The following is a 25108-nucleotide window of genomic DNA, read 5'->3' as shown; positions in this document are numbered from 1 at the left end:
ATTGTGCTGAAGTTTGAATGTGCTGGGTGAGATGCCATGTTAGTCCGTCTGTGTAGCAAGATTCGTGGGCATTTCAAAGCTGGAGAGTCGCAGCTTGGTGGCTTTAAAGCTTGTGCGGACCTGATGGTGATTTCTGACTGAGGCCGTTCACTAAACATGAGGATTGCAAACTTCATTATATCTGAAACGTTCTTTTGCAATAAATGGTAAATTGCACTTTTGTCATAGCGATTTTGTCACAGATTTTGTCATAGGTGTTCTCGCTTAAGTTCTCAGAGTTTTTGTGACATTTTTTTTGAGACTGTTAGGAAAGCAAGGTGGATGTGGAAGTATTATATTTGCCTGAAATTAGTCTAGCCTCCATAAAGTTGAACCTTGGATGTTAAACCCAGAAGCATTTGCATATTTAATGTAAGAGATTTTAGTTTGTAAGCGGTCCCCAAAGACATCCACATGTAGTGTGATTGCATTTTGGCTGAGGAATGCTATCAGTATCTCACTGCAGCTTCCTGATTCTTACTTAACACAAGATCTCATTTAATCCTTATAGTAAGCCTGCCAGGTATTGGTATTCAAATGTATGCTTTTAGGATACTCTAGAATTAGTGAGTTCTTGAAGATTTGTGGACAAATTCCTTGAAAGTCAGTTACCCTGTAGCATTGCTATACCATTTTGCGGCGGGGGGAGGGGGGGGATAGATCTGTTGAATTCTGTCCATATATTTAAAATACTTATTTCCTATTTAATATCCTATAATTACATTATCATTAACTCAACAATCACTATATAACACCTATCATCACCATCATATGCACCCAGAGCACGGAGTATGTAGAGATGAGGGAAAGATAGTTGGTTCCTGCCCTTTCTTTCCAATAGTCTAGCACAGTAACTGCCTATCAGGTTCATGACCATATCCCAGACACATTTTTGGTAGTTACATGTTTGCTGAATGTTGAATGAATGAGCATGAATTTATCTTTTTTTTCCCAAAAGTATGTATGCTTATCACTAACTTTAATAGATACTATAATAATACTAATAATAACAGTACTAACAAATGTTGTTGTGTAGTACCTAATGTGTGCCAGCTACTGTTATCTTTATTTATTTATTTAAACATTTTGTTTTTTGTTTGTTCAAGAGAGAGCGCGCACGCACGCGTGCGCGCGTGTACCAGTGGGGGAGGGGCAGAGAGAAGGAGAGACAGAATCCCAAGCAGGTGGGGCCCAAACTCACAAGCTACGAAATGATGATCTGAATTGAAATCAGGAGTCGGATGTTTAACTGACTGTACCACCCAGGTGCCCCTACTGTCCCTCTTTTTAAAATGAAGACTCAGAGGGGATAAGTAACTTCTCCAAGATCACACAGCTAGTAAATGGTAGAGTTGGGATTTAAGTCGTCTCTTTTTTAACCGCTATGTTCTACTTCCTAAGTATTATATGAGTAATACTTATTATCCTACTTCCATGCTTCTGTCTTTGCCCTCTAGCATATCTAAAATACTCTAAATTCCCAAAGAAGAACTTTAAAATTACTTGACATTTCCAGACCTTGTTGAGACGCCCATACCTGCGTGCAGGTTGCCCGTAGTGCTGGGAGTCCTGTTAGAATCTAACAGCTAGAAGACCTCTCTACCTGTATCATTCAGGCACATGGCTTCCAACATTGTGTAAATAAAACTTAAAAATACTTTCTTCTGCTACGTTTATTTAGATGACACTGATTATTTTCAGCTAAGTATATTAATTTTATTAAAGGGATAAAGTTAAAAACTATTTTTATGTAAAACTTTTATTTAAAGACTAAGAACATTCTAATAGATTGTTAAGCTGAGCACTTCTGTTTGCTAAAGCAAAGTTAGTCAAGATCTCCTCTAGGAAATCTGGGTAACATTCATTTATTTGGCTTTTTTGAGGGCCTGCTTAGCTCCAGAGGATTGAAACTTGGAAGAGAGTTCATGGAAACATGGTTTGGATCTGCTTAGCATAGAGGTGGCAGCTTATGCCATAGGTATGAAGAAGATCAGACAGGATGACTTTGTTGAGTGAAAGAAAGAGGAAGCCTGAGGTAGCTGCTTGGGACGTTGGAGGAAAATGAACAGAGAGGCAAGGAAAGACAGCGTGTCCTGGAAAGAGTAGTCTGTCACATGGCACAAAACTCAATATTGGGTTTTAGGGAGGTGTTAAGAGTGGAGTCAGATTTCTTGCTGACAAGTTAGTATATTGCTTTCAAAAAACATTTTTTTTAAGTTTGTTTTAAAGTTTGCTTTTTTTTTTTTTTTTTTGAGAGAGGGAGAGACAGCACTTGAGTGTGAGTTGGGGAGGGGTAGAGAGAGAATCCCAAGCTCTGTACTGTCAGTGTGGAGCCCGATGCGGGCTTGAACCAACAAATTTGAGATCATGACCTGAATTTGAAACTAAGAGTGGGATGCTTAATCAAGATTGAGCCACACAGGCGCCCCTCAAAAATATTTTTTTTTTAATTTTTAAAAAATTTTTTTTTTCAACGTTTATTTATTTTTGGGACAGAGAGAGACAGAGCATGAACGGGGGAGGGGCAGAGAGAGAGGGAGACACAGAATCGGAAACAGGCTCCAGGCTCTGAGCCATCAGCCCAGAGCCTGACGCGGGGCTCGAACTCACGGACCGCGAGATCGTGACCTGGCTGAAGTCGGACGCTTAACCGACTGCGCCACCCAGGCGCCCCTCAAAAATATTTTTTAATTTAGACTTTTGGTTAACTCCTACTAGATTTTTTTTTTTTTTTTAACATTCTCCCCATTGTTATTGAGGTTTTACTTTCTCTTCCGTGGTATTCAAAACAAATCCTTCTCATGATGAGTTCATTTCTGTATTGAGATATTTCCCAACTACGTTTTTAAAGTCCTTTGGTTTCCTTTATAATTTTTGTCGCAGACATAATATTTATTTAAATAATCTCTGAATCATCAAGAACATCTCTGTAATGTTGTATTGTTTTCCATGGAATTAGAAATGTATTTGAAATAATAATTTAAAAACTTTATAATATACCACTTGTGTTTTGTTTTGCTTGAATTTGACATCCTGCTTCTTACTTTTTCCTGATCGTCGCGACAAGATGACCCCCGTCTGTAATTTTCCTACACTGTTCTGTATGTTTGCACTTCTGTAACACTTGTGCTTTTAGCCTCCTGTTCTTATGTAGATCTTTTCCTTGATAGGTAGACACCCAAAACCTACTGGACTGGTTAATTGGCACTTCCCGTCTTCATCCCTCCTCAGTAGGTTGATGGGTCCTAGTGTAACCTGTTCATTTTATCATGCTCCTTTAAAAATTCCAAAAGACGATGTATGAGCCCCTTTGAACAATATGAAACCTCTAAGACAAGATTGTATAGATCTTTCAGTTGGACTGTGAGTACACTAGTTAAATATTTTCGAAGTTGTTAAGTGACTCGTCAGATACAGTGATCATGCATACTAGTAACTTTTCTTTAAGGTGCTGTCTCTCAAGGCTGTTCTGTTAATTTTTTTAAAAGGTAATTAGGGTCCACTTTAGTAGTGAACTCACGAGTTTCTCTGCCCTTCAGAGGTACAATTTCTAATTCTTGAACTTGACAGTAAGCAGGAAGTGGTAGGCAATCTAAATAAGGAAACAGGTCAGTACTTACTAATTTAATTTAGTTGACACTTAGGGAGGGAAAGCATAGCACTCTCATAAAATGCCCAGCAACGACAGAGAGAGCTATCAAATCTGAGGAGTCCTGTCTACCAGTCTTAAAAATACCTACCAGCTCACTCCTGCATCTTGCAGTCTTGTTTCTGCTTATTCTCCTAACGTGGACTTTGTGTTCCCACCCAGCAAATCTGTTTTCTGTTTCTCACAGTTACTTGTTCTTTATCGGTTTCTTTTCATCATGCTCCTTTCTTCATCTGCAGCACCTCCCCCAGCTTGCATCCTCCCCCTTTTTCAGAACACGACAGCTTTTGTAGGCTTTGGAAATCTAATTTGAACAACCTCACCCTCATTGTGAGACTTTTCATTTGTCTCCCCCCTCCATACTAGTGTGTGTGTCTTGCACTAGATTGCTTTTTGTAAGCAAACTGAATGAAATTCAGGTTTCTTTCTCTTCATGACCTCATGATGTCTAGAGCAGCAAAAGCACGTAGTAGATGTTTAGAAAACATAGCCAGCTTATTAGGGCAAGTCAGTTGCTTAGCCCTGCCTCTTGCTGTGCATTCATAGATGTGATTGGGATGATGAATTAAGGCGATTCTGGATCGCTCACTCAGCGAAGTAACGAGTGGGGGTGGTGAAGCTTGTAGCCCTGGATGTTCCTCTGCCAGCGCTATGGATACTCTCTCTCCCACCGCAGCCAACATTCTGGGCATGAGAAGAGAAGAGGAGGCAGCAAGAACAGGAACGAATAGCACAGAATTCTTGGAGCTCTGACTTCGGTGGTTTGCTGACTGACATTGCCAGTTCCCCCTTCTTCCCTTTCAGAACCCTCGCCCCCCTCCCCCATTTCTTTTTTTATAGCAGAGTGACTGTAAGTTTACAGACGAACATAACTAAGAGTTTGTTGGCAACCAAAATAAATTATGGTAGAATCTGGGTATCTTGGCATCACAGCATATATTGTCTTTCATAAAATGTAATAAAGCACCACTTCTGTCGAGTTCCAGCATACCTGGCTGAAAAGAGAAGACCACAGACCCGTTAAAGATGAGGGTGTGAGGCACCCCATGTGATGTCACACAAGGATAGCATATTCCCAAGCAGAGGCCATTGAGACTTGTGCCATGTCAGAATGACAGGTTATACCATTTGTCATGGCCTGTATAAATCTCACAGGAATAATAGAAATTGCTGATGTGAAACCTTGGAAATATAAGAGCCTACTGTTTTCTGTGCCTTCCTGCAAAGGCTAAGGATTTTAATAGCCAGAGGAAGGGAGTTTATGGTTGACTTTTCTGTTAGTACCCACAGTTTTGAACCCCTAGGGTTAGCAGTCTTCTTCCCTCATCACATTTCTGCAGATTCTCCGCTAGGACTTGATTCTGGAGTGAATCCAAACTTAGTGTTTCTCATTTGCATGTAACAAATGACCAAAGGGACATTGTCATAGTTACTACTTGGGTTGTATCGTGGCTGTTTTCTGCATAGTGCTCTTTTTTGCTTCCTGTATTATTCATTTGACCCTGCACACCCATCTAGCTGCCTTCCCTATTTTTCTTCTTCCTTTTGCTGCCAAATAACAAATGACCCAGATTTCCTCTCTGCTGCGTATACTCTCCTTACCCACTAGTAATCCAACTTTTGTACTACCCCCTCTCCTGCATCCTTTTGAAAAAGGATATTCTTAAAGTTCACTTTTATCCTAGTCACCAAATTCTTAGGACCTTACCTTGTTTTACCATTTCCCTTGCAATTGACACTGAATGACTTCTTGGTGGATATTGTTGTTAGGGTTTTTTTTGCTCGTGTGATCCTAAATTCTGTTATTATATGTCTTTAGCATCCTTTCTTCCTAGTGTCTCTTTCTCTTGTTCAGAATTAGCTTTGACTCCTCCTTTCCTTATGTCCAACCTGTGAGATCCTTCAGATTTTCTTTCTTTGAAAGGTTCCAGCTAATCATTCTTTCCTGTCTTTTGTGTTACCCACCTGAGCTCTTACCACCTTGTTGCTGAACTACTGCAGTAGCCTCAATTTAAACTAGCTTTTGTGTAGTTGTTAAAGAACAGATAAATGAATTTCTAAAAAATTTCATGATACTCTACAAAAATGTTCAGTAAAAATTAGTCGTATTCAGAGCCCTCACCGTTGAGCTCTGTCCAGTTTGCTACCTAGTCACCACTACAATCTTTGCTTTGACCTGTGCCCCCCCCCCCCCCCCCATTAGGATGCCCATCTTGTGTAGACTTTCCAAAAACTTGTCCGTGCTTTAAGGTCCAGTTCAGGCTTGCTTCCCCCCAACCCCCCCCCCACCCCCAATAAATATTTTCAACCCATAGTAGTCCCTGTAATCCTTACAGTATCAAGTCCTAAGTATGTAGCATCTGTCATGGGCCAGGCATTGAGCTGTTTGACATATGATCACTTATAAACAGTAATTGTTTCTGTTTTACAGCCGAGAAACCTGGGGCTCCAGAGGTTACATGCTCAGCATGAGCCAGGATTCGAATCTAGCTCCATGTGATGACAAAACTTTGTGTTCAAGACACCCAGCCATTTTGATGTGTAAAATGACAGCCTTCTATAGTGGCTTATATTTTTCAGTTGTGTGTTATGCTCACAACTAGGCTAGAAGTTGCTTGAGAACAGGGGATGTGTGTTAGAACTTTGTGTGCTTCCCGCGGCCCACTATGTACTGTGAACACTGTATGGAGTACCTTAGAGGAGAACATTTTGATGAGGTGTTCCTGTCGTGCTGCTAATTACAATAACCAGTCTGCCTCCTTTTTGGTGTGAGCATTCTCCAAACCACGAGTAGGGGAAAGACAGCAGGCATGGCTGCATACTTGAATTAAGGGAGGCAGTAGAACAGCCTTAGGATTTGTTTCCTGAAGTGTGGGATATGTACCCAGCAGGGTGTGAAAGCACACAGTAAGAAAGCTGTAACCTGTTAAGTTGTTTTACAAAATGGATAAAGGAGAAATTGTAGTTTGATACTAGTAAGTTTTTAACACCTTCCTAACACGTTACTCTCTTCATAAAGAACAGGTAGGCCTTGATGTGGTAGCCACGAGCATATTTTGCAGATAATGGTATTTAGCTGAAATTAAATAGCAGTTTTGTTTTCCTTGAACTTATTATAGTTTTTATCTTCTATTTATTTCATGCGATACTTATTTTTTATTTATATTCTGATACAAGTTCCTTTTAAAATATATCTATTAGCTTAAGTATCGTGATGTAAAGAAGACATGTTAGGAACATAACAGCACAAGTGGCCTGTGGACATGGCAGAATTTGTGAAGGAGGTGTGCAGATGTCTCAAGTTTAAGAGACGGTGGCATAATGGAAAAAGCCAGACTTTAGAGTTTCACAAAGCTAGGTTCATATTTTGGCCCTGCTGATTTTTAGTCTGTAACCTTGGTCAAAAACTTTCTCTTTGCCTATTTTGATTTGTAAAATGAAGATAACAATACTCCCTTTTTTATGTTTATTTTTGAGAGTAGTAGAGAGTGCAGGAGGGAGGGGCAGAGAGAGGGGGGGGACAGGGGATCTGAAGCAGGCTCCATTCCAGCAGCAGAGAGCCGAAAGCAACGCGGGGCTGGAACACACGAATCGAATCAGGAGGTCATGACCTGAGCCAAAGTCAGATGCTTAACTGACTGAGCCGCCCAGGCGCCCCACCAGTGCCTTCTTTTTAGGGTTATTTGAGGTTGTTTGATAAACCTCAAACAACCCAGATAAATAGTAGTTTTTTATCATTATCAGTTCTGTTTATAATTTATTTCCTCATTTAGTCAACTAAAAATCTTTGATAGAATTTTAAAGGCACTGTTTAATTCTTAGGATATCTTACTCTCAAGCAAGTACTTAACTACTGTGGGCCTTCGTTTCTCTGGACGTTAGTTTTTTCATCTGCATATTGGAAATAATATAGCACTTGCCTTATAGGATTGTTTTGAGGACTAAATTAATTGCTAAAATGCCTAGAATAGTGCCTGGTACTTGGAGCAGTGCTGTATAGCCGTTAGCTACTACTGTTAATACTTCCTTAGAAAGGATGTAGCTTTTTGGGAACCCCTAAGAATTTTTTTTCTTTGTTCTTATCATTCTGATGTGGGGATGGAAGGTGTTTTGTGAACTTTTATATGTTTATTAAACACCTGCTGAGTATAAAGCATTGTTGCACTGAGATCATGGTAAACTGGCAAGGGAGAATAAGGAGGCCTTCTGCAAAACTAGTCTGAGCTACCTGTACCCTAAAGTTACTATAGCATGCAGTTAAACTCAACAGAAGATTTAATGAACTCCAGAGAATTGAGGGGACTGACGTTGAATCATTGTGAATTTCTGGTATGTTACAGCATTTTCTAATTAAGTAAAATGCCACAGGACATTTGATATTGATATATATAATTTACTAGCATTTCTTTACAGTAGTGCCATGAATTCATATTAGTTCCATGGTTACATTTGCTATTCTTGTTCCTCAGTTTTTATCTATTTTGTAAAATATACCTGGTTTTGCGACAAGTAGCAGTTTTTATTCTGTGGATTAGTTAGGTACCTAAGATGTTGGTTGTAAAACAAATATGGAAAGCCAAATCATTTCCCTATTTTTCTTGAGTAATTTAATTGGTACTCCTCTGATACAGGGGGAAATTGACCCTAAGACAATATAAAATTAGAGTGCAGAAAGTTTTCATTATCAAATATTTAATACAAAAATATGATAAAACACTCATTCACAGAAATACTGATGCTTGAATTTCACACCAGATATTGTTCGTTTAGAGCTAGATTTACAGGACAGGGTTTTAGCAAGTCACGTAATTATTTCCACTTAGATCCCCAATTCAAACAGTGAATTTATTAACTCCTTATATTTTTGCTTTTCATAACAATTCATATTTAAATACATATCTGTGTCATTTTTTAAAGGTGGCACATAGCTAGTAATCTATTTGATATTTTGGCAGAAACAGATTTTTAAAAATTAGATGTTTTCAGAGGGTACTTTGTGTTGTAATTATAGATTTGATAGGAAATTTGCATTCAGAGAAATAATATTTCCACTAAGAAGGGATTTTAGAGGTAGAATCCAAACCTTTCTTTTGTTTGGGAGGAAAGTTGAGATATCTTGTGTAACTTACCTGTTGTCACATAACAAACACTTACCAAAACTTGATTCTTTGGCCTACCCACCAAAACCCAAAAACTCTTGTTTTTATGGTATAACGTAACATAGTAAAGCTCTGGTATAATTCACCTTATTATGTGAATTTACCACTGGGCAGACGTGATCGCTTAAAAAATACTGTAGTGGTTAAGAGCATTGGTTTCCATCCAAGTTCTGTTAATTTGCTGTGTGTCAGTTTCCTCATCTGTAAAACTGTACCTGCCTCATAAGTTGTTAGGATGATTACATGAGTTAATGTGTTACTGAGCTTGGATTGGTACCTGACATACTGTGTGTACACTGTTAATGTTAGCTTATCATAAACCTCATCATTATTGTTATCATCCTTATCCTATAATAACCTGCAGTAGCACATAGCACAGGTTAGAGCACTATTCTGAGTGAATGAACTGTTTCTCTTTATCACAAGTAACAGTAAGTTCCCAGGCCCGTGTTTGCTGATGCCTGACCGACCACTGGTAAAGAAGAATATGTACTGGTGCTTAGCCCTGTTCATTTGGACTCTGCTCACGGACTGCAGACACTTTAGATCGCCGCTGTATTCTGTGGGTTTAGGAAGAATCACGCCCCCAGGAAAGGAGCAATAGTAGTAACAGAGTGCGTAGATAAGGGCATTCTGTGGGGCTCCCAGCTTCCCCACTTAATTTAACCTCTCTGTGCTTTAGTTTTCGCATATGTAAAATAGGGGTGAAAGGCCCTGTCCTTCAGGAATAAAAGTTCCCTCTGTGGAGACTGAATGAGCTAATTTGTAAAGTGCTTAGCCTGACATCTGGTCTACAGTGTTCAAATGTTTTGACTTTTATTATATTTTTAAAATTTGACAAATTAGGAGTTACTGTGGCTCCAGAATAGTCCACTAGGCCTCCATGTAATAAAACAGGGGTTTGATTACTATTAACAATTCCTAAAAAATATTATTCCTCAATCAGAAATAAATATTGGGGCGCCTGGGTGGCTCAGTTGATCGAGCGTCTGACTTAGGCTCGGGTCATAATCTCACAGTCCATGAGTTCAAGCCCCACATCAGGCCCTGTGCTGACAGCTCAGAGCCTGGAGCCTGCTTCGGATTCTGTGTCTCCCTCTCTCACACTCTCTGCCCTCCTCCTGCTTGCACTCTGTCTCTCTCTCAAAAATAAATAAACATTTAAAAAAAATTTTTTAAGAAATATTTAATATGGCATATTTAAGGAAACAGGGTATAAGTGTTGGCCTTTTTTGTCGCCTTATGTATCTTACTCGTTAAATAGGATCATTTGTCTTTAAAGGTGTTTTAGAAGGGCAGTTATAAGCCTGGGTTTGCTTGTGACAATCTGGCTTATTCCTCTTGTCCAGGTATAATTATAAATAGTATCCCCTTTCACTCTGGCAAATGTCCCAGGTTGGATGTACATTTTATGGTCACTCTAAGTATATTTACTGTCCGGATTTATTTTACCAGACTATCCTCATGCCCCAATAATATTTTCTAAAGGCACAAACTACTGTTTAAAGCTTAAGTTTGAGATGGTTTGTGGGATTTTTCAAACCACATCTGCATTTTTTGTTGTTTTTCTTCTTATTTTTACTCTGTATTTTTTTATTTTTTAAAGTTTATTTTTTGGTTAATGTAGAAGATACAAAAAAATCATTATTTTAATTGGGAATTTGGGACTTGAACTACCAACCAATTTTGTAGGCAGTCATACTATTTTTCATATCAGGGTCTTTGTGTTTAAGGCTGTCAGAAGTGTTTTATTTGTTTAGATAACTAATGACTGTGATACTGATTATAAGCTGTAAAATATTTATTGGTCTATATGTACTACTCTAATCATAGTAGATTGCTAACGGGAGTTTATATGGCCCAAAGCAAGTAAGATTTGTAGTTAAAGAGTTAGGAGTCAGATATTGCTAAAAAGGATGAGTTTCTTTAATTATCTACACTATCCAGAAGTTCAAGTTAAGAAATTCCATGCAATTTAAAAATCTACCTCAGTCCTTTTTTGTGTTGACCGTTTATTTAAGTCCACACATTCTTTATGGTTCCTTTCTTTAGCAAGTAGAATAAAATCTGCTTTCCGAATACTAATAAGCTTCGAGGTCCTATAGCAATAATCTGTATTGTTACAGTGTGTTCTTTTGATAAATTTCTATGGTAATATTAGTAGATGAAAAAGTATATAATATATTTAAACTTTTTCTATTGAACAGTTATAGGAGACATTTGTAGTTTTTCTTTGTATTGAAAAATAGACCTTTTGTAAATGTAGAAAGGGGAGTAATACTTATCCATTACTTACCTGATACTTCAGTGCCTGATACATAAAAAGGGCTCGAAGAAAGACTGATGTTGCTATGTAACTATAGTAGTTATGACAAATTTTATACATTTCTTATTTTTGAGGTAGTCTATAAAATAGTGTGTGCCAGTGTCAACACAACAATGTATAACAGTTTGTTTTGTATTTTACCTAAGGACATACTGTTGAGCAAAGACTTGGAGAACTCTTAAGAGGATAGAAAAGTGGCTGAAATATGAAATAGGAGTTAATGCGTGAAGGTACAAGTGAAAGAAAAGAATCAAGAGAATGCTTACTTATTTACAGAAGTGTTAAGATAAACTCATAGCAGGAGAAAGCAAAGGAGTGTGGTCTTGAACCGCAGTTTGAAATCAAAGATCCTTGGAATTGCATAAGGAGAGCAATGAGCGCTAATGGTTTTGGATATGAAAGTGAGGTGGCAAAAGTGTATTTGCTCAAGTACAACCGCGGAATATCTTGAGAAGGTTGGTAAGGCTGCATTTCACTTTAGATCTGTGTTTACTAGGGCATTGGCAGTGGAGTTGACTAAAGTTATTTGGGAATGCAAACATGCTTCTTGAGTGTAGTGATACCCACTTGTTAGTTGGACAGGTTGTGTATTTAAATTGCTTTTATAGCAAAGGAAGATGCTAGAGATTAGTGTGTTTGCATAGTTTGTAAACAAACTAAACATCCTCTGTGTGGACAGCAGTGTTTGAAAGGAAGTTAAGTCTTAATGGAACAACTGGGCTTTAATGTATGCCCCTGTCTTCTTTGCCATTGACTTTTTTTTTTTTTTTAACCTTTTCTGTTTGCGCCTGTGTACTGCAGTGGTGAAGGTGATGTGCAGTGTGCGTGGATCATGTGTAATCTAAATTTCCTTGCACAAATCAAACAATGTTTACTGTTAGAAAATTTTCAACTTTTAAGGAAATGATAAAAATGATCTTTCCAAGTGAGAAAGATTTTTTTTTTATGTTTATTTATTTTTGGGAGAGAGAGAGCAAGCGTGTCGGGGAGAGGGAAGGGCAGACAGAGGGAGACAGAGGATCCAAAGCGGGTTGTGCACTGACAGCAGAGAGCCCAGTGTGGGGCATGAGCTCTCAAACTGTGAGATCATGACCTGAGCCCCCCAGGAACCCCCAAGTAAGAAAGCTTTAATTCTTATGCAAAAAAAAAACAAAAACAAAAAAAAAAAGGAAGAAAGATTTACTTCCAGTGAAGATTAACAGAGTGAATTTGGTAAATCAGGAGTGTTTGGGCACCATGAGGGAGCAGTTCCCTTCAGCACTATGTGCCTGCCATGTGCACGGTACAATGCCAGATCTTGCATTGGTTCTGGTATGACTAAGTCGTCGTCTCTGCCCCCAAGGAGCTTAGTGGAAGGAGGGGGGATCAGAAGTGTGTGGTTGGTTAACATAATTACACAGATAATTCAAGTCAAATGGTAGAAGCTGGAGTACAAGTACAAAGAAAAAATCATTTGCTTATGGAGGAGGAAGGATAAAAAATGTTACAGGAAGAAGGAGGCTTTTAAGGTGTTCGTGAAGGAAGGGGTGTAATTTTAATAGGCAGACATACGTGATCTGCTGAGACACAAGGACAAATATGAAGACAGGATAGCCCAGTATAGATTGGCTGAAGTAAGACTTGGGAAAGAATTTTGGGACTGTATTATGGAGAATCTTGAAAAATGGACTTAGAAGTTTGTTCTTTTAAATATAAATATTATTTAGAGCTATATATTAGGATTGTTAATCTGGTAGCATATGTATGGGAGTGGATAGAGACTGCAGCAAAGTTGATTAAAAATATTTCTTTTAGGGTGCTTGGGTGGCTCAGTCGGTTGAGCGTCCAACTTCGACTCAGGCCATGATCTCAACAGTCTGTGGGTTCGAGCTCCTCGTCGGGCTCTGTGCTGACAGCTCAGAGCCTGGAGCCTGCTTTGGATTCTGTGTCTCCTTTTCTCTCTGCCCCTCCCCCACTCATGCTCTGTCTTTCTCTGTCTCAAAAAATAAACAGACATTAAAAAAATACTTCTTTCATTTATTCTCTCAGCCAACAAACATTGATACTTGTGCAGTAGGAGTTCTAGGTGCTAGGAATGTAAGAGGCATTCCTTGTTCTCTGGAGTCTCATTCTTGTGGGAGATGTTGACAATAAATAAGTAAACAGTAGGGTGCTCTAGAAAGGTCTCTGAGATTATGACGCTTGAGCTGAGACCTGACTGGCAGAGGAAGCCAGCGAAGGAAAGATCTGAGGGGAAAGCATACAGTGCAGGAGCAGAGTAAATGTGCAGGGACCCTGAAGCAGGAGCAGTCTTGATGTGCTGAAAAGAGGAAGAGGTGTTCCAGAATTCTTGTATTATTTATACTGTGGAAATCAGCGTGTAAGAAGAACTGTACCTTCACTGGACAGACCAGTGAAGGATGAGGTAACACATTTTCTTACAGTTAATTTCCCTTGGTTACTCTTCAGTTGTCTCAGTACCTTGAGTCACTTTGCCAGGTAACAAGATCTTATATAAAACCATTATATAATGATTCATTAATGGCCTGAGAATTTTTGTTTTTTCTGTGTGTCCAGAATCTTAGACAGCTTGAACACTCTAGGACCATTACCTAAGCAGGTCAGGTTAATATGTAATAATGTGTGTGTAAATGATTATCTTTTATGAAATTTGGTCTCACTTTTTTCCTACCCTGCTTGCTAGGGGACCTGAAGGGACATTATTGCAGGTTTGCCATTGATTTTATGCTGTTTTTCTTTTTCTTTTCTCTTCTCTTCTCTTCTCTTCTCTTCTCTTCTCTTCTCTTCTCTTCTCTTCTCTTCTCTTCTCTTCTCTTCTTCTTAATGCTGATTTATTTATTTTTTGAGAGAGAGCATGCGTGCAGGGAAGGGGCAGAGGGAGAGGGAGAGGGAATCCCAAGCAGTCTCTGCACAAGCCCGATGACCTGAGGCGAAATCAAGAGTCGGATGCTTAACCAACTGAGTCACCCAGACGCCCCTAGGCTATTTTTCTACTATTAACCATAGAACACCCTTTGTACAGAACGTGTAGATGGGTGGCTCATTAGCATATGTTTTAAAAATTATTTTGAGTCCACATTAGCATTTAAAAATGAAAACATGTCATAGAAAATTCCAGATTTCCAGCGTCAGAAAAACCTGAAGATGGCATCATTTGGTAGATACTCTTGTCTAACAGCAGTTAGCTAGGGCTCGGTAGCATTTGTTTCCTTCATATCTGCTCTCCTTCGCACACTGCATCCACCACCTGGCCAGTTTCACTAATGTATGCTACTTGTTTGCACCCGTAGACGTTGTGTTTGCGGTGTCTGTTCTAGGGCAGGGAGTAGAGAGCATTGGCATCAAAGCAAGAGGTCCTCCTGTCACCGTTCTCTGTTTTTACTCTGTGGAAGAACAGGGTGTGTTTTTTAAAAGCATTCCTCAGAGTTTGGTCTGCAGACCCCTGGTGTGTGAGGGCAAAATTATTTTTATAGTGGGGCACCTGGGCGGCTCAGTCGGTTAAACGTCCAGCTTTATCTCAGCTCAGGTCTGGATCTTGGAGTGGTGAGTTCAAGCCTTGCGTGGGGATCTGCACTATGCATGAAGCCAATTAAAAAAAAATGTATATATATTAGGTGTGTGTGTGTATACACACACACACACACACATACACACACAGAGTAAGATGTTGTTTGCTTTTTTTCCTCACCATGTTATTTGTGTCGATAGGACAAAAGTAGTGGTAGATGTAACTGCTGGTTCCTTAGCCCAAATCAGTGTAATTACCAAACTTTAGTACTATTGTGTTCTTTCCTGCTGTGCAGTAAAGAAGCCAGTTTCACTTAAGAATGTTCTGTGTATAGAAAAACATTAATTTTATTAAATCTTAATGCTTAAGTATATGTCTGTTTAGTATGTCATGTAATGAAATGGTAAGTAGTCATTCTACTGTAATGGTAGAATGAAATGGTAAGTAGTCACTTCTGCTGTATACTAAAGTATGGTGATTGTCTTGAGGAAAAGTACTTTGAGTTGTGAGCTGTACTAGTTTTTCATGCAATACCATTTTTCTTTTTTTTTTTTTTATGAAAGGTCATTTATTCAACTTCTCAAACTATGCATTTTTTTCAGTCATCTATTCAGTTTTACTCATTAACTCACCGAACGCATCAAGCTCTCACTAGGTCCGTGTAACAGATCTCTTGACTGCTTCAAATGGCTTAATCCTACACGAAGCACCAGTTGATTCAATATTTAGCATCACAGATCAATTCTTTCCTCCCGGTTTTCCCAAAAGTTTTACAATTCCTATAGTGCCAGCAAGGGAATTATATTTGCTCCAAACTCCCAGCATTTTCCTAAGGGATTTTGACTTCTTAGTATGACTTAAGAGGGTATTATTGTAGATCTCTGATTTCCAGAATTCATATGAAAGAGTTCAGGAGTACCTTTAGTGAACAGATAAGATTCTTCACAAATCTAGATGATTTCCCAGGGGCGTTAAATCGGAGTTCTCATTAGAAGGAAAGTTAGGTTAGGGCATAATGTAGGACCAATAGAGGACCAGAAAGAGTGGGATTAACATCAAGGCTAGTCTGTGACTTTCCTACCATGAAATATATGAATGAATAATAGTAGGGAAGTATTATTATGTGTTCTAGGGACTGTTTGGTTATAAGACCTCTAGAAAATAACTAGCTGCAAATTTTCCTGAACAGCTAGCTTGGATATTGGGCAGATATTTTCTTGAAAATGAAGAAAGTGTACCTGATAACTTAAAACAACTGGTGCTTTTTGTTACTAATGATAAAATTCAAGCTTTCTGGCAAAAAATTAGGATTTTGAAAAACTTATGTCTGCAAACATGTGCTTGACTGCTTCTCAATATTTCATGACTTTTCTGACGAAATTGGTAGTGATATTAACAAATGTGATTTTTAAACTATTTTATAAATGAAATGTGTCAGTATTTGGTTAACATACATACATAGTTAACCATATTTGGTCAACATACATAGTTAACATACAGCGTTAATATTGGTTTCAGGAATAGAATTTAGTGATTCATCACTTACGTATAATACCCAGTGCTGATCATAGCAATTGCCCTCCTTAATGCCTATCACCCATTTACCCCATCCCCCACCCACCTCCCTCCATCAGCTCTGTTTGTTCTCTGTAGTTAAGAATCCCTTATGGTGGCTTCCCTGCCTCGATTTTTCCTCCCTTCCCATATGTTCCTCTGTTTTGTTTCCTATATTCTCCATATGAGTAAAATCATACGATATTTGTCTTTCTCAGGATGACTTATTTTGCTTAGCATAATACATTTTAGCTCTATCCATGTCGTTGGAAATGGCAAGATTCCATCTTTTTGATGGCTGAGTAATAGTCCATTGTATGTATATACCACGTCTTCTTTATCCATTCATCAGTTGATGGACACTTGGGTTTTTTCCATAGTTTGGCCATTGTTGATAATGCTGCTATAAACATAGGGGTGCATGTACCCCTTTGAATCTGTATTTTTGTAACATTTGCATAAATACCTAGTAGTGCAATTGCTGGATCATAAGGTAGTTCTATTTTTTGCTTTTTGAGGAACCTCCATACTGTTTTCCAAAGTGGCTAGCTTTTCCAAAGTGGCAGTTTGCATTCGTACCAACAGAGCAAAAGTGTTCACGTTTTTCCACATCCTCACCAACGTCTGTTGTTTTTTGTGTTAAGTGTAGCCATTCTGACAGGTGTGAGGTGGTATTTCATCATGGTGGTTTTGATTTGTATTTCTCTGATGATGTGATGTTGAGCACCTTTTCATGTGTCTGTTAGCCATCTGGATGTCTTCTTTGGAAGAATGTCTATTCCTGTCTTCTGCCCATTTCTTAACTGGATTATTTGTGTTTTTTTGGGTGTTGAGTTTGATAAGTTCATTACAGATTTTGGATACTAACACTTTACCCAGTATGTCATTTGCACACATCCTCTCCCATTCCATAGGCTGTCTTTAGTTTTCTTGATTGTTTCCTTCACTGTGCAGAAGCTTTTTATCTTGATGAAGTCCCCATAGATCCTTTTTGTTTTTGTTTCCCTTGCCTCCAGCAATGTGTCTAGTAAGTCTAGTAAGTTGCTACAGCCAAGGCCAAAGAGGTTGCTGCCTGTGTTCTCCCATAGGATTTTGATGGTTTCCTGTCTCATGTTTAGGTCTTTCAGCCATTTTGAATGTATTTTTGTGTATGGTGTAAGAAAATGGTCCAGTTTCATTCTTCTGCATTTTGCTGTCCAGTTTTCCCAACACCATTTGCTGAAGAGACTTTTTTCCACTAGATATTCTTTCCTGCTTTGTTGAAGATTAGTTGACCGTATAGTTGTAGGTCCACTTCTGGGTTTTCTATTCTGTTCCATTAATCTATGTGTCTGTTTTTATGCCGGTACCATACTGTCTTGATGATTACAGTTTTACAGCTTTGTAATACAGCTTAAAGTCTGGGATCTTGATGCTTCCAGGTTTGCGCTTCTTTTTCAGGGTTGCTTTGGCTATTCAGGGTTTTTTGTGGTTCCATACACATTTTAGGATTGATTGTTCTAGCTCTGTGAAAAAGGCTGGTGGTATTTTGATAGGGACTCCAATGCATTTTAATGTAAGATATGCAAAAAGGTTTATTGATAAGGCTTTGGATTCCATATAGCAGTTACCATTTGTTGAGTTTTGGTGTCGTATCAAAACATCAAGTCAGAATTATCTGAAAAGGCTATATAAATCGTCCTCTGTTTTCCAATACAAATCCTCGTGAAGTGACTGTTCTCTTATGCTTGAAATAAAGCATCATATTTCAATGAATCAAATATGAAGCCGATATGAGAGTCTTCTCTTAAGCTGGACATTAAGGAAAATTTGCTTATATAAAAAACAATGTACTCTTTTCACTCAGGTTCTTTGTTTGTTTGTTTGTTTTTTAATGTAAACTCCGTGCCCACCATGGGGCTTGAACTTGTGACCCCAGGATCCTGAGTCACATGGTCTTATTGACTGAGCCAGCCAGGTGCCCCCACACTCAGTTTTTGTTTTTGTTTTTGTTTTTGTTTTAATTTTGGGAAGTAGTTATTTTCATAAAATTTTATGTTACATGTAATGGGATTATTCTTATTTCTACATGAATTTATAGATACATAGTGTTAAATTTCACAGTTTAAATTCTAAATGGTAAATATCAATAATATAATCCGCAAAAGCTTTGGGGGAGTTCTCGATAACTTTTTATTAAAACATTTTTGTTTCTCAGTAATTTTTTAAAGCATGTATAAGGGATTTCAAGACCAAAAAATATGAACATAAATGCTCTAGGCTCTACAACATTAGTTCTCAAAGTGTTTTATACCAAGCATCTGATTGATGGACCACTAGCTCTGAAGCATTTTAATTGAATCTAAACCAAAAGGGGGTTTATTTCTAGACTATAGGATTTTTTTTAGTGTCTCTTATGGCTTAAAAATGCTTTGTGCAGTTTCCAAGGGGGCTGTAATATATCTCAAAGTCTTCAACTACAGAGTCTTTAGCTTAACTGATGTTCTTTAGAATACATTTTGGAACTACTGTACTGTTCCATAAGCATGCCAATATTAAGAGTTCTGCTTAGCTATGCTTTCGAGACAGCTGGGAATAGAGAGCTTTGGACTTAAGACTAATAAGTCTTTGAATCCTGGGGTGCCTGGGTGGCTCAGTTGGTTAAGTGTCCGACTCTTGATTTCAGCTCAGGTCACGATCTTACAGTTCTTGAGATTGAGCCCTACGTCTGGCTCTGTGGGCAGTGCAGAGCCTGCTTGGGATTCTCTCTCTGCCCCTTCCTTCTCCTGCTTGCTTTTGTATGTGCTATCTCTCTCTCTTTCTCTCTCTCTCTCTCAAAATAAATAAACTTTTAAAAAAATTATTAAAAAAGGGGGCCCCTGGGTGACTCAGTCAGCTAAGCATCCAGCTTCAGCTCAGGTCATGATCTTGCAGTTGGTGAGTTCGAGCCCCCCACATTAGGCTCTGTGATGACAGCTCAGCCTGGAGCCTGCTTCAGATTCAGTGTCTGTCTCTCTGTCTCTCTCTCTCTCTCTCTCTCTCTCTCTCTGTCTCCCCCCCTCCCCTCTGCTTATGCTCTGTCTCTCACAAATAAAATTAACATTAAAAATTTTTTTAATAAAAAATTAAAAAGTTCTAAAAAATAAGGCTTTGAATCCTGGCCTTGCCCCTTATTAGCCTCATCTTCCTTTCCTATTAACTGGAGATAATGGTAGCCAACATTAGAGGATTCTTCTGATCATTAAGTATGATAACAAGTAAATAGCCTTCCTATTCCATGATCTTCCTGTTCCCTGTGAATCTTCATTACAGATATTCCCATGTTAGTAAGGCTAATGAGTCAGAATGGTGTAGAAACTAGTCTAACAAGTGAATAGAACAGTAAAAGTTACACTGATTTGGGCAGCCAGATATAAGTGGTGCACATATGCAGCCTAAGCTGCCTGAGCTTTTAAGCCAGCAAACATATAGTCTGCTTTGCCACTGATTCAGTCCCACTTAAACTTTTATTTTAAAAATGAGAACAATGAGGTCACCTTATTTTTAACCTGATAATAACTAGAAAGGGAGGATTTTAGTTTTTATTATACAGTTGACCCTTGAACAATATGGGTTTGAATAGGTGGGTTCACTTACAGATTTTTGGTTTTTTTATAAAGACGGGTACAGTACCGTCAATGTATTCTAATTTTCCTTATGATTTTCTTAATGACATCTTCCTTTCTCTAGCTTATTTATTGTAAAAATGCAGAGTATAATACATACAACATACAAAATATGTGTTAATTGATTTTGTTATTGGTAAGGCTTCCGGTCAATAGTAGATTTTTAGTTAAGTTTTTAGGAAGTCAAAAGTTAGAAGTGTATTTTTGATTGCATGGGGGTTTGGCTCCCCTAATTCCTGTGTTGTTCAAGAGTCAACTGTATTAAACACTCATAAAATTTCATCTTGGAGAGAATATAGGCCGATGCTTCTCCATATTTTGTGTAGTTTCAATATATTTCTCATTTTCTGTATTCTTATATTTTGAAATTCCTCTCATGGATTCAGGTTTATCTATGTAATTTGGCATCTACTTTGATCTTTCATATTTCAAATAAGAAACAACTTCTCGGGGTGCCTGGGTGGCTCAGTCCGTTGAGCGTCTGACTTCGGCTCAGGTCATGATCTCGCGGTTCGTGAGTTCCAGCCCCACGTTGAGCTCTTTGCTGACAGCTCGGAGCCTGGAGCCTGCTCCGGATTCTGTGTCTCCCTCTCTCTGCCTCTTCCCCGCTCATGCTCTGTCTCTCTCTGTCTCTCAAAGATGAATAAACGTTAAAAAAAAAAAAAAAAGAAAATTAAAAAAAAAGAAAGAAAGAACTTCTCTACACCTTTATTGTTGTTAGCATTCCTGTACCTCATGTTCTGAGCCCAGAATTAAAGAGCCCTTCTTACACATGTAAAGTACTCTTTCATTGTCACTGTGTACTAGGCAGTCTGGACTATAAGACATGCTTTAGGAGTTAGTGAGGGTACTTGCCCTGAGGAAGCCGACATATCTTGGGAAAAAGACAACGTACGGCATGTCTTGGTAGAAGATTATTATAGGCATAACTTTGAATTATAGCTCTGCCCTTCGGGTCTTCTGGCCTTAGTGACTTGGCCAGTCTGATTTTCTTTCTTCCTCTGTAAATTGATAATGATACCAATTCTGCCCCATTATTTTTAGGATTAAATGGGAATACTTTGAGTAATTGGGTTTGTGCTTAGCATTATGTGTGCTCAATAAACGTTAGCCTCCCTCCTCAACCAACACACCTGGTTACCACCACCACTATATTTGTATATCCAGAAGTAAAATATAATACTTGGGTACTTTGCTCTTTGGTGAGCTCTTCTAGTTATAACTATTAAAGAACTATTTATTCTTGTTTTATACGGTTTTAAAAACTTGGTTCTATTTCTAAGCCATGGCATGCAAGGCAGAAGTCCAACAACTGGAAAGACCGCTGACAGAGCCAAAGTAAGAGCTTGGCAACAAGGAGAAAGTCACAAATCATTACCAAGAACAGAATAAAACAAAAACTCTGTGATAGTGTTAGTCCATTAGGTGAAGAAAACATTCCACTTTTTCTTAGCTTTAAATATATAACTGCAGTACAGTATAGGATACTAATCTGTTTATAAAATCTATACTGTCAAAAATATGAGTCTGTTTACTAGATCTTTACAGACTATATCCTTTCGGTTTTCATCAAGATAATAATCTGCATGTGATTAAAAAATCAAGGATTGTAAGGGCTTTATAAGAGCAACAATTTCTTCTCCTTCCCTATACTTCATATTGTTTCCTATAAAAACCACTTTGAACTTATTAAACTATTTGATGATTACTTCCATTCTCTTTTTACAAATTCCCACTTTACTTTGGTTTATCAATTTTAGACATTATCTTGCTATATAGTAAGAGTTTCATTTATTTCTGTTCTTTGCCAAAATTTTGTTATATTTAGCTTCAAACTTTGCTTATTTCTTGTCCTATTAATTCTTGTTTCAGTTGAGAGTGAGTCCATGCCTTTTTTAAAAAACAAAAACAGACTTTATTTTATAGAGCAATTTAACATTCATAGCAAAATTGAGCTGAAGGTATATTTTCCATATACCCTCTGTTCCCACACACACATGGCCTCCACCATTATCACTATCCCCCATCAGAGGTAAAGTTGTGACAACTAATGATCCTTCATTGACGTATATTGTAATCAACCAAAGGTCATAGTTTACATTAGAATTCACTCTTGGTGTTGTACGTTCTGTGGTCTTGGACAGATGTATAATGAATGACATGTATCTCTCATTATGGTAGCATACAGACTATTTTCATTGCTATAAGAATCCTAAATGTTTCAGTTTTTAACCCCCCACACCCCAACCCCTGGCAACTACTGATCTTTTTATTGTCTCCATAGTTTTGCCTTTTCTAGAATGCCGTTTAGCTGAATCATACAGTGTGTAGTCTTTTCATATTCTTTCACTTAATGTTATGTGTTTAAGATTCCTCCATATCTTTTCACGGCTTCATAGTTCATTTCATAACATTCCATTATGTGGATGTGCCACAGTTTGTTTATCCGTTCAATCACTGCAGGATATTTTGGTTACTTCCAAGTTTGGGTAATTATGAATAAAGCTGCTATAAATATCTGTGTGCAGGTTTTTATGTGCACATAAGTTTTCTTTTTTTTTTTTTTTTTTTTTTTTTTTAAATTTTTTTTCAACGTTTATTTATTTTGGGGACAGAGAGAGACAGAGCATGAACGGGGGAGGGGCAGAGAGAGAGGGAGACACAGAATGGGAAACAGGCTCCAGGCTCCGAGCCATCAGCCCAGAGCCTGACGCGGGGCTCGAACTCACGGACCGCGAGATCGTGACCTGGCTGAAGTCGGACGCTTAACCGACTGCGCCACCCAGGCGCCCCATGTGCACATAAGTTTTCAACTCCTTTAGGAGAGTGATTGCTGTATGGTATGGGTACATTTAGTTTTATAAGAAATTGCCAAGCTGTCACATTCCCACCAGAATGACACTTCCTGTTCCTCCCTAGACTCACCAGCATTTGGTATTGTCAGTGTTCCAGATTTGGGCCAGTTTAATAGATTTGTAGTGGTATCTCATTGTTTTAATTTGTATTTCTTTGATGACGTATGATGTGGAGCATCTTTCCATATGCTTATTTTCCATCTGTGTATCTTCTTTGGTGAGGTGTCTCTTAAGGTCTTTGGTCCATTTTTTAATCAGGTTTTTAGTTTTCTAATTGTTGAGTTATAAGTGTTCTTTGTATATTTTGGATAACTGTCCTTTATTAGATAAGTCTTTTGCAGATATTTTTTCCTGGTCTGTGGCTTATCTTACTCTCTTGACCTTATCTTTTGAAGACCAGATGTCCAGCTTATCAATTATTTCTTTCATGGATCATGACTTTGGTGTTGTATATAAAAAGTCATCACCATACCAGGCCATCAGGTTTTCCTCTTGTGTTATCTTCTAGAAGTTTCATAGTTTCATGTTTTACATTTAGGTCTGTAATCCGTTTAGAGTTAATTAATTAATTTATTTATTTTAAGTTTATTTTTATTTGAGAGAGAGAGAGAGTGAGAGTAGGGGAGGGGCAGAGAGAAAGAATCCCAAGTAGGCGCCGCTGTGCAGAGCCCAACGCAGGGCTCGAACTCTCTGTGAGATCATGACCTGAGCCCAAATCAAGAGTTGGACACTTAACTGACTGAGCCACCCAGGTGCCTCTGGAGTTAATTTTTTTTAAAAGTGTTAGGTCTACTTTTTTTTGGCACTTAACCCTGCTTGGTATTCTCTTAGCTTCCCGAATCTGTGGTTTAGTGTCTAGCATTAATTTGGGGAAATTCTCACTCATTATTTTTCAGATATTACTTCTGTTCATTCTTTCTTGTCTTCTCCTTACACATTTGTTTGACCTTTTTTTAGTTGTCCCACAGTTCTTGAAGATTTCGTTTGTTTCAGTTTTCTTTTCCTGGTTGCATTTCAGTTTTGGAAGTTTCTATTGAAATAGCCTCAAGCTTTGAGGATTCTTTCCTCAGCCATGTCCAGTCTAGTAATAAAGCCCATCAAAGACTCATTCTTCATTTCTTTACATATACCCATTTTTTTGTTTTTTGTTCTTCATAGAATTTCGGTCTCTTGCGTTGCCTATCTGTTCTTGCATGCTGTCTTCTTTATCCATTAGAGTCCTTCACATATTAATCATAGTTGCTTTAAATTCCTGGTCTGATCCAGCATATCTACCATATCTGAGACTGGTTCTGACACTTGCTCTGTGTCTTCAGATTGTGGTTTTGGGGGGTTTTCTTTGTTTATTTATTTGTTTTGCCTTTCAGTATGTCTTGTGATTTTTTTTTTTTTCTTGATAGCCAAGACATGATATACTGGGTTAATGAACTACTATAAATACATCTTTGGTAATGTTGTGGTAAGGTGTTTGGGGGGGCTAGCATTCTATAGTCTTAAGATTATGCCTCAGGTCTTTTAGTATACCTGTGAATTTTGCAATTGCTTCCCAGTCCTACCTGCCTCTACTCTCCCCCATTTAGGTGGGAGAGGATGGATAGATAGACTAGAGCTGGTGGGTATTTCCCTTCGTCCAGGTCAGTTAGGCTCCAATAAACCTGGGCAGGTTAGGCTCTGGTTAAGTAGGTTCTCTTGAGGATAAGCCTTGTTGAGAAGAACAAGTGGATTTCTGGTGGACTTCAGAATGGTTCCTTTTTCCTTTCCTCTGCCAGAAGCACACAGGCAGGGACTTTTCTCTCCTATGCACTGTGAGAGCTTGGTAGAGCTCCGAGAGGTAAAACTCACAGTATGACGAAGGTCTCCCTATAACTAGGTCCCCCTGAAGTTTTTATCTCAGATTTGTATTCACTGAGCCTACAGCAATTCATCAGTTACAGTTCAGTCTTTCCTTCCCTGACGCTAGTTTCAAGGAGGTTAATGCTGATGGGTTTCACCTCTAATAAGTTATGATTCTTTGTATTTATCTTCTGTTAGCCTTCAGTTAGGGGGACAGCAGTGTGCTCTGTGACCTGACTTTTACAGATCTAAGGAGAGTTCTTGGTTTTTCAGTTTGTTCAACATTTTGTTTGTTACAATGGAGTTTTTTGACTTCTAAGCTTCTTACATACTAAACCAAAAGCCAGAAGCCCACGCATTTTTCCTTATCCTTCACCTTCCTTATCCTTATCTCTTTAAACTTGTTAGCTGTACTTTTACATATTTAATATTAAGAACATTTGCACATTGTTCTAAAACCATAATTCTTTTTTTTTTTTTTTTGAGAGAGAGAGAAGGCGCGCATACACACGTGTGGGGGGGGGAGGGGCAAAGGGAGAGG

At 38.4% G+C, this 25108-nt stretch overlaps 1 protein-coding gene across 8 annotated transcripts in view; it reads left to right on the top strand.

The window, feature by feature from the left end:
• Window positions 1-25108, top strand: part of REPS1 (RALBP1 associated Eps domain containing 1) — an 88440-nt gene that overhangs the window by 14546 nt on the left and 48786 nt on the right. The window contains exon 1 of one of the 8 annotated variants that reach the window (XM_086708012.1): window positions 13789-13881. The exons of the other annotated variants lie outside the window; for them this stretch is intronic. Coding sequence (XP_086564138.1) covers window positions 13804-13881 — 78 coding nt within the window. The 5' untranslated portion in view covers window positions 13789-13803. Of the gene's footprint in view, window positions 1-13788; window positions 13882-25108 lie in introns of those variants that run through there. 8 annotated transcript variants of the gene reach the window in all.

This window comes from Puma concolor, chromosome B2, assembly GCF_028749965.1.
Source record: "Puma concolor isolate L17-30 chromosome B2, mPumCon1.1.hap2, whole genome shotgun sequence".
Classification (NCBI taxonomy): domain Eukaryota; kingdom Metazoa; phylum Chordata; class Mammalia; order Carnivora; family Felidae; genus Puma; species Puma concolor.
The sequence above is the reverse complement of the archived record's forward strand: the minus strand, read 5'-3'. Positions and strand labels throughout refer to the sequence as shown.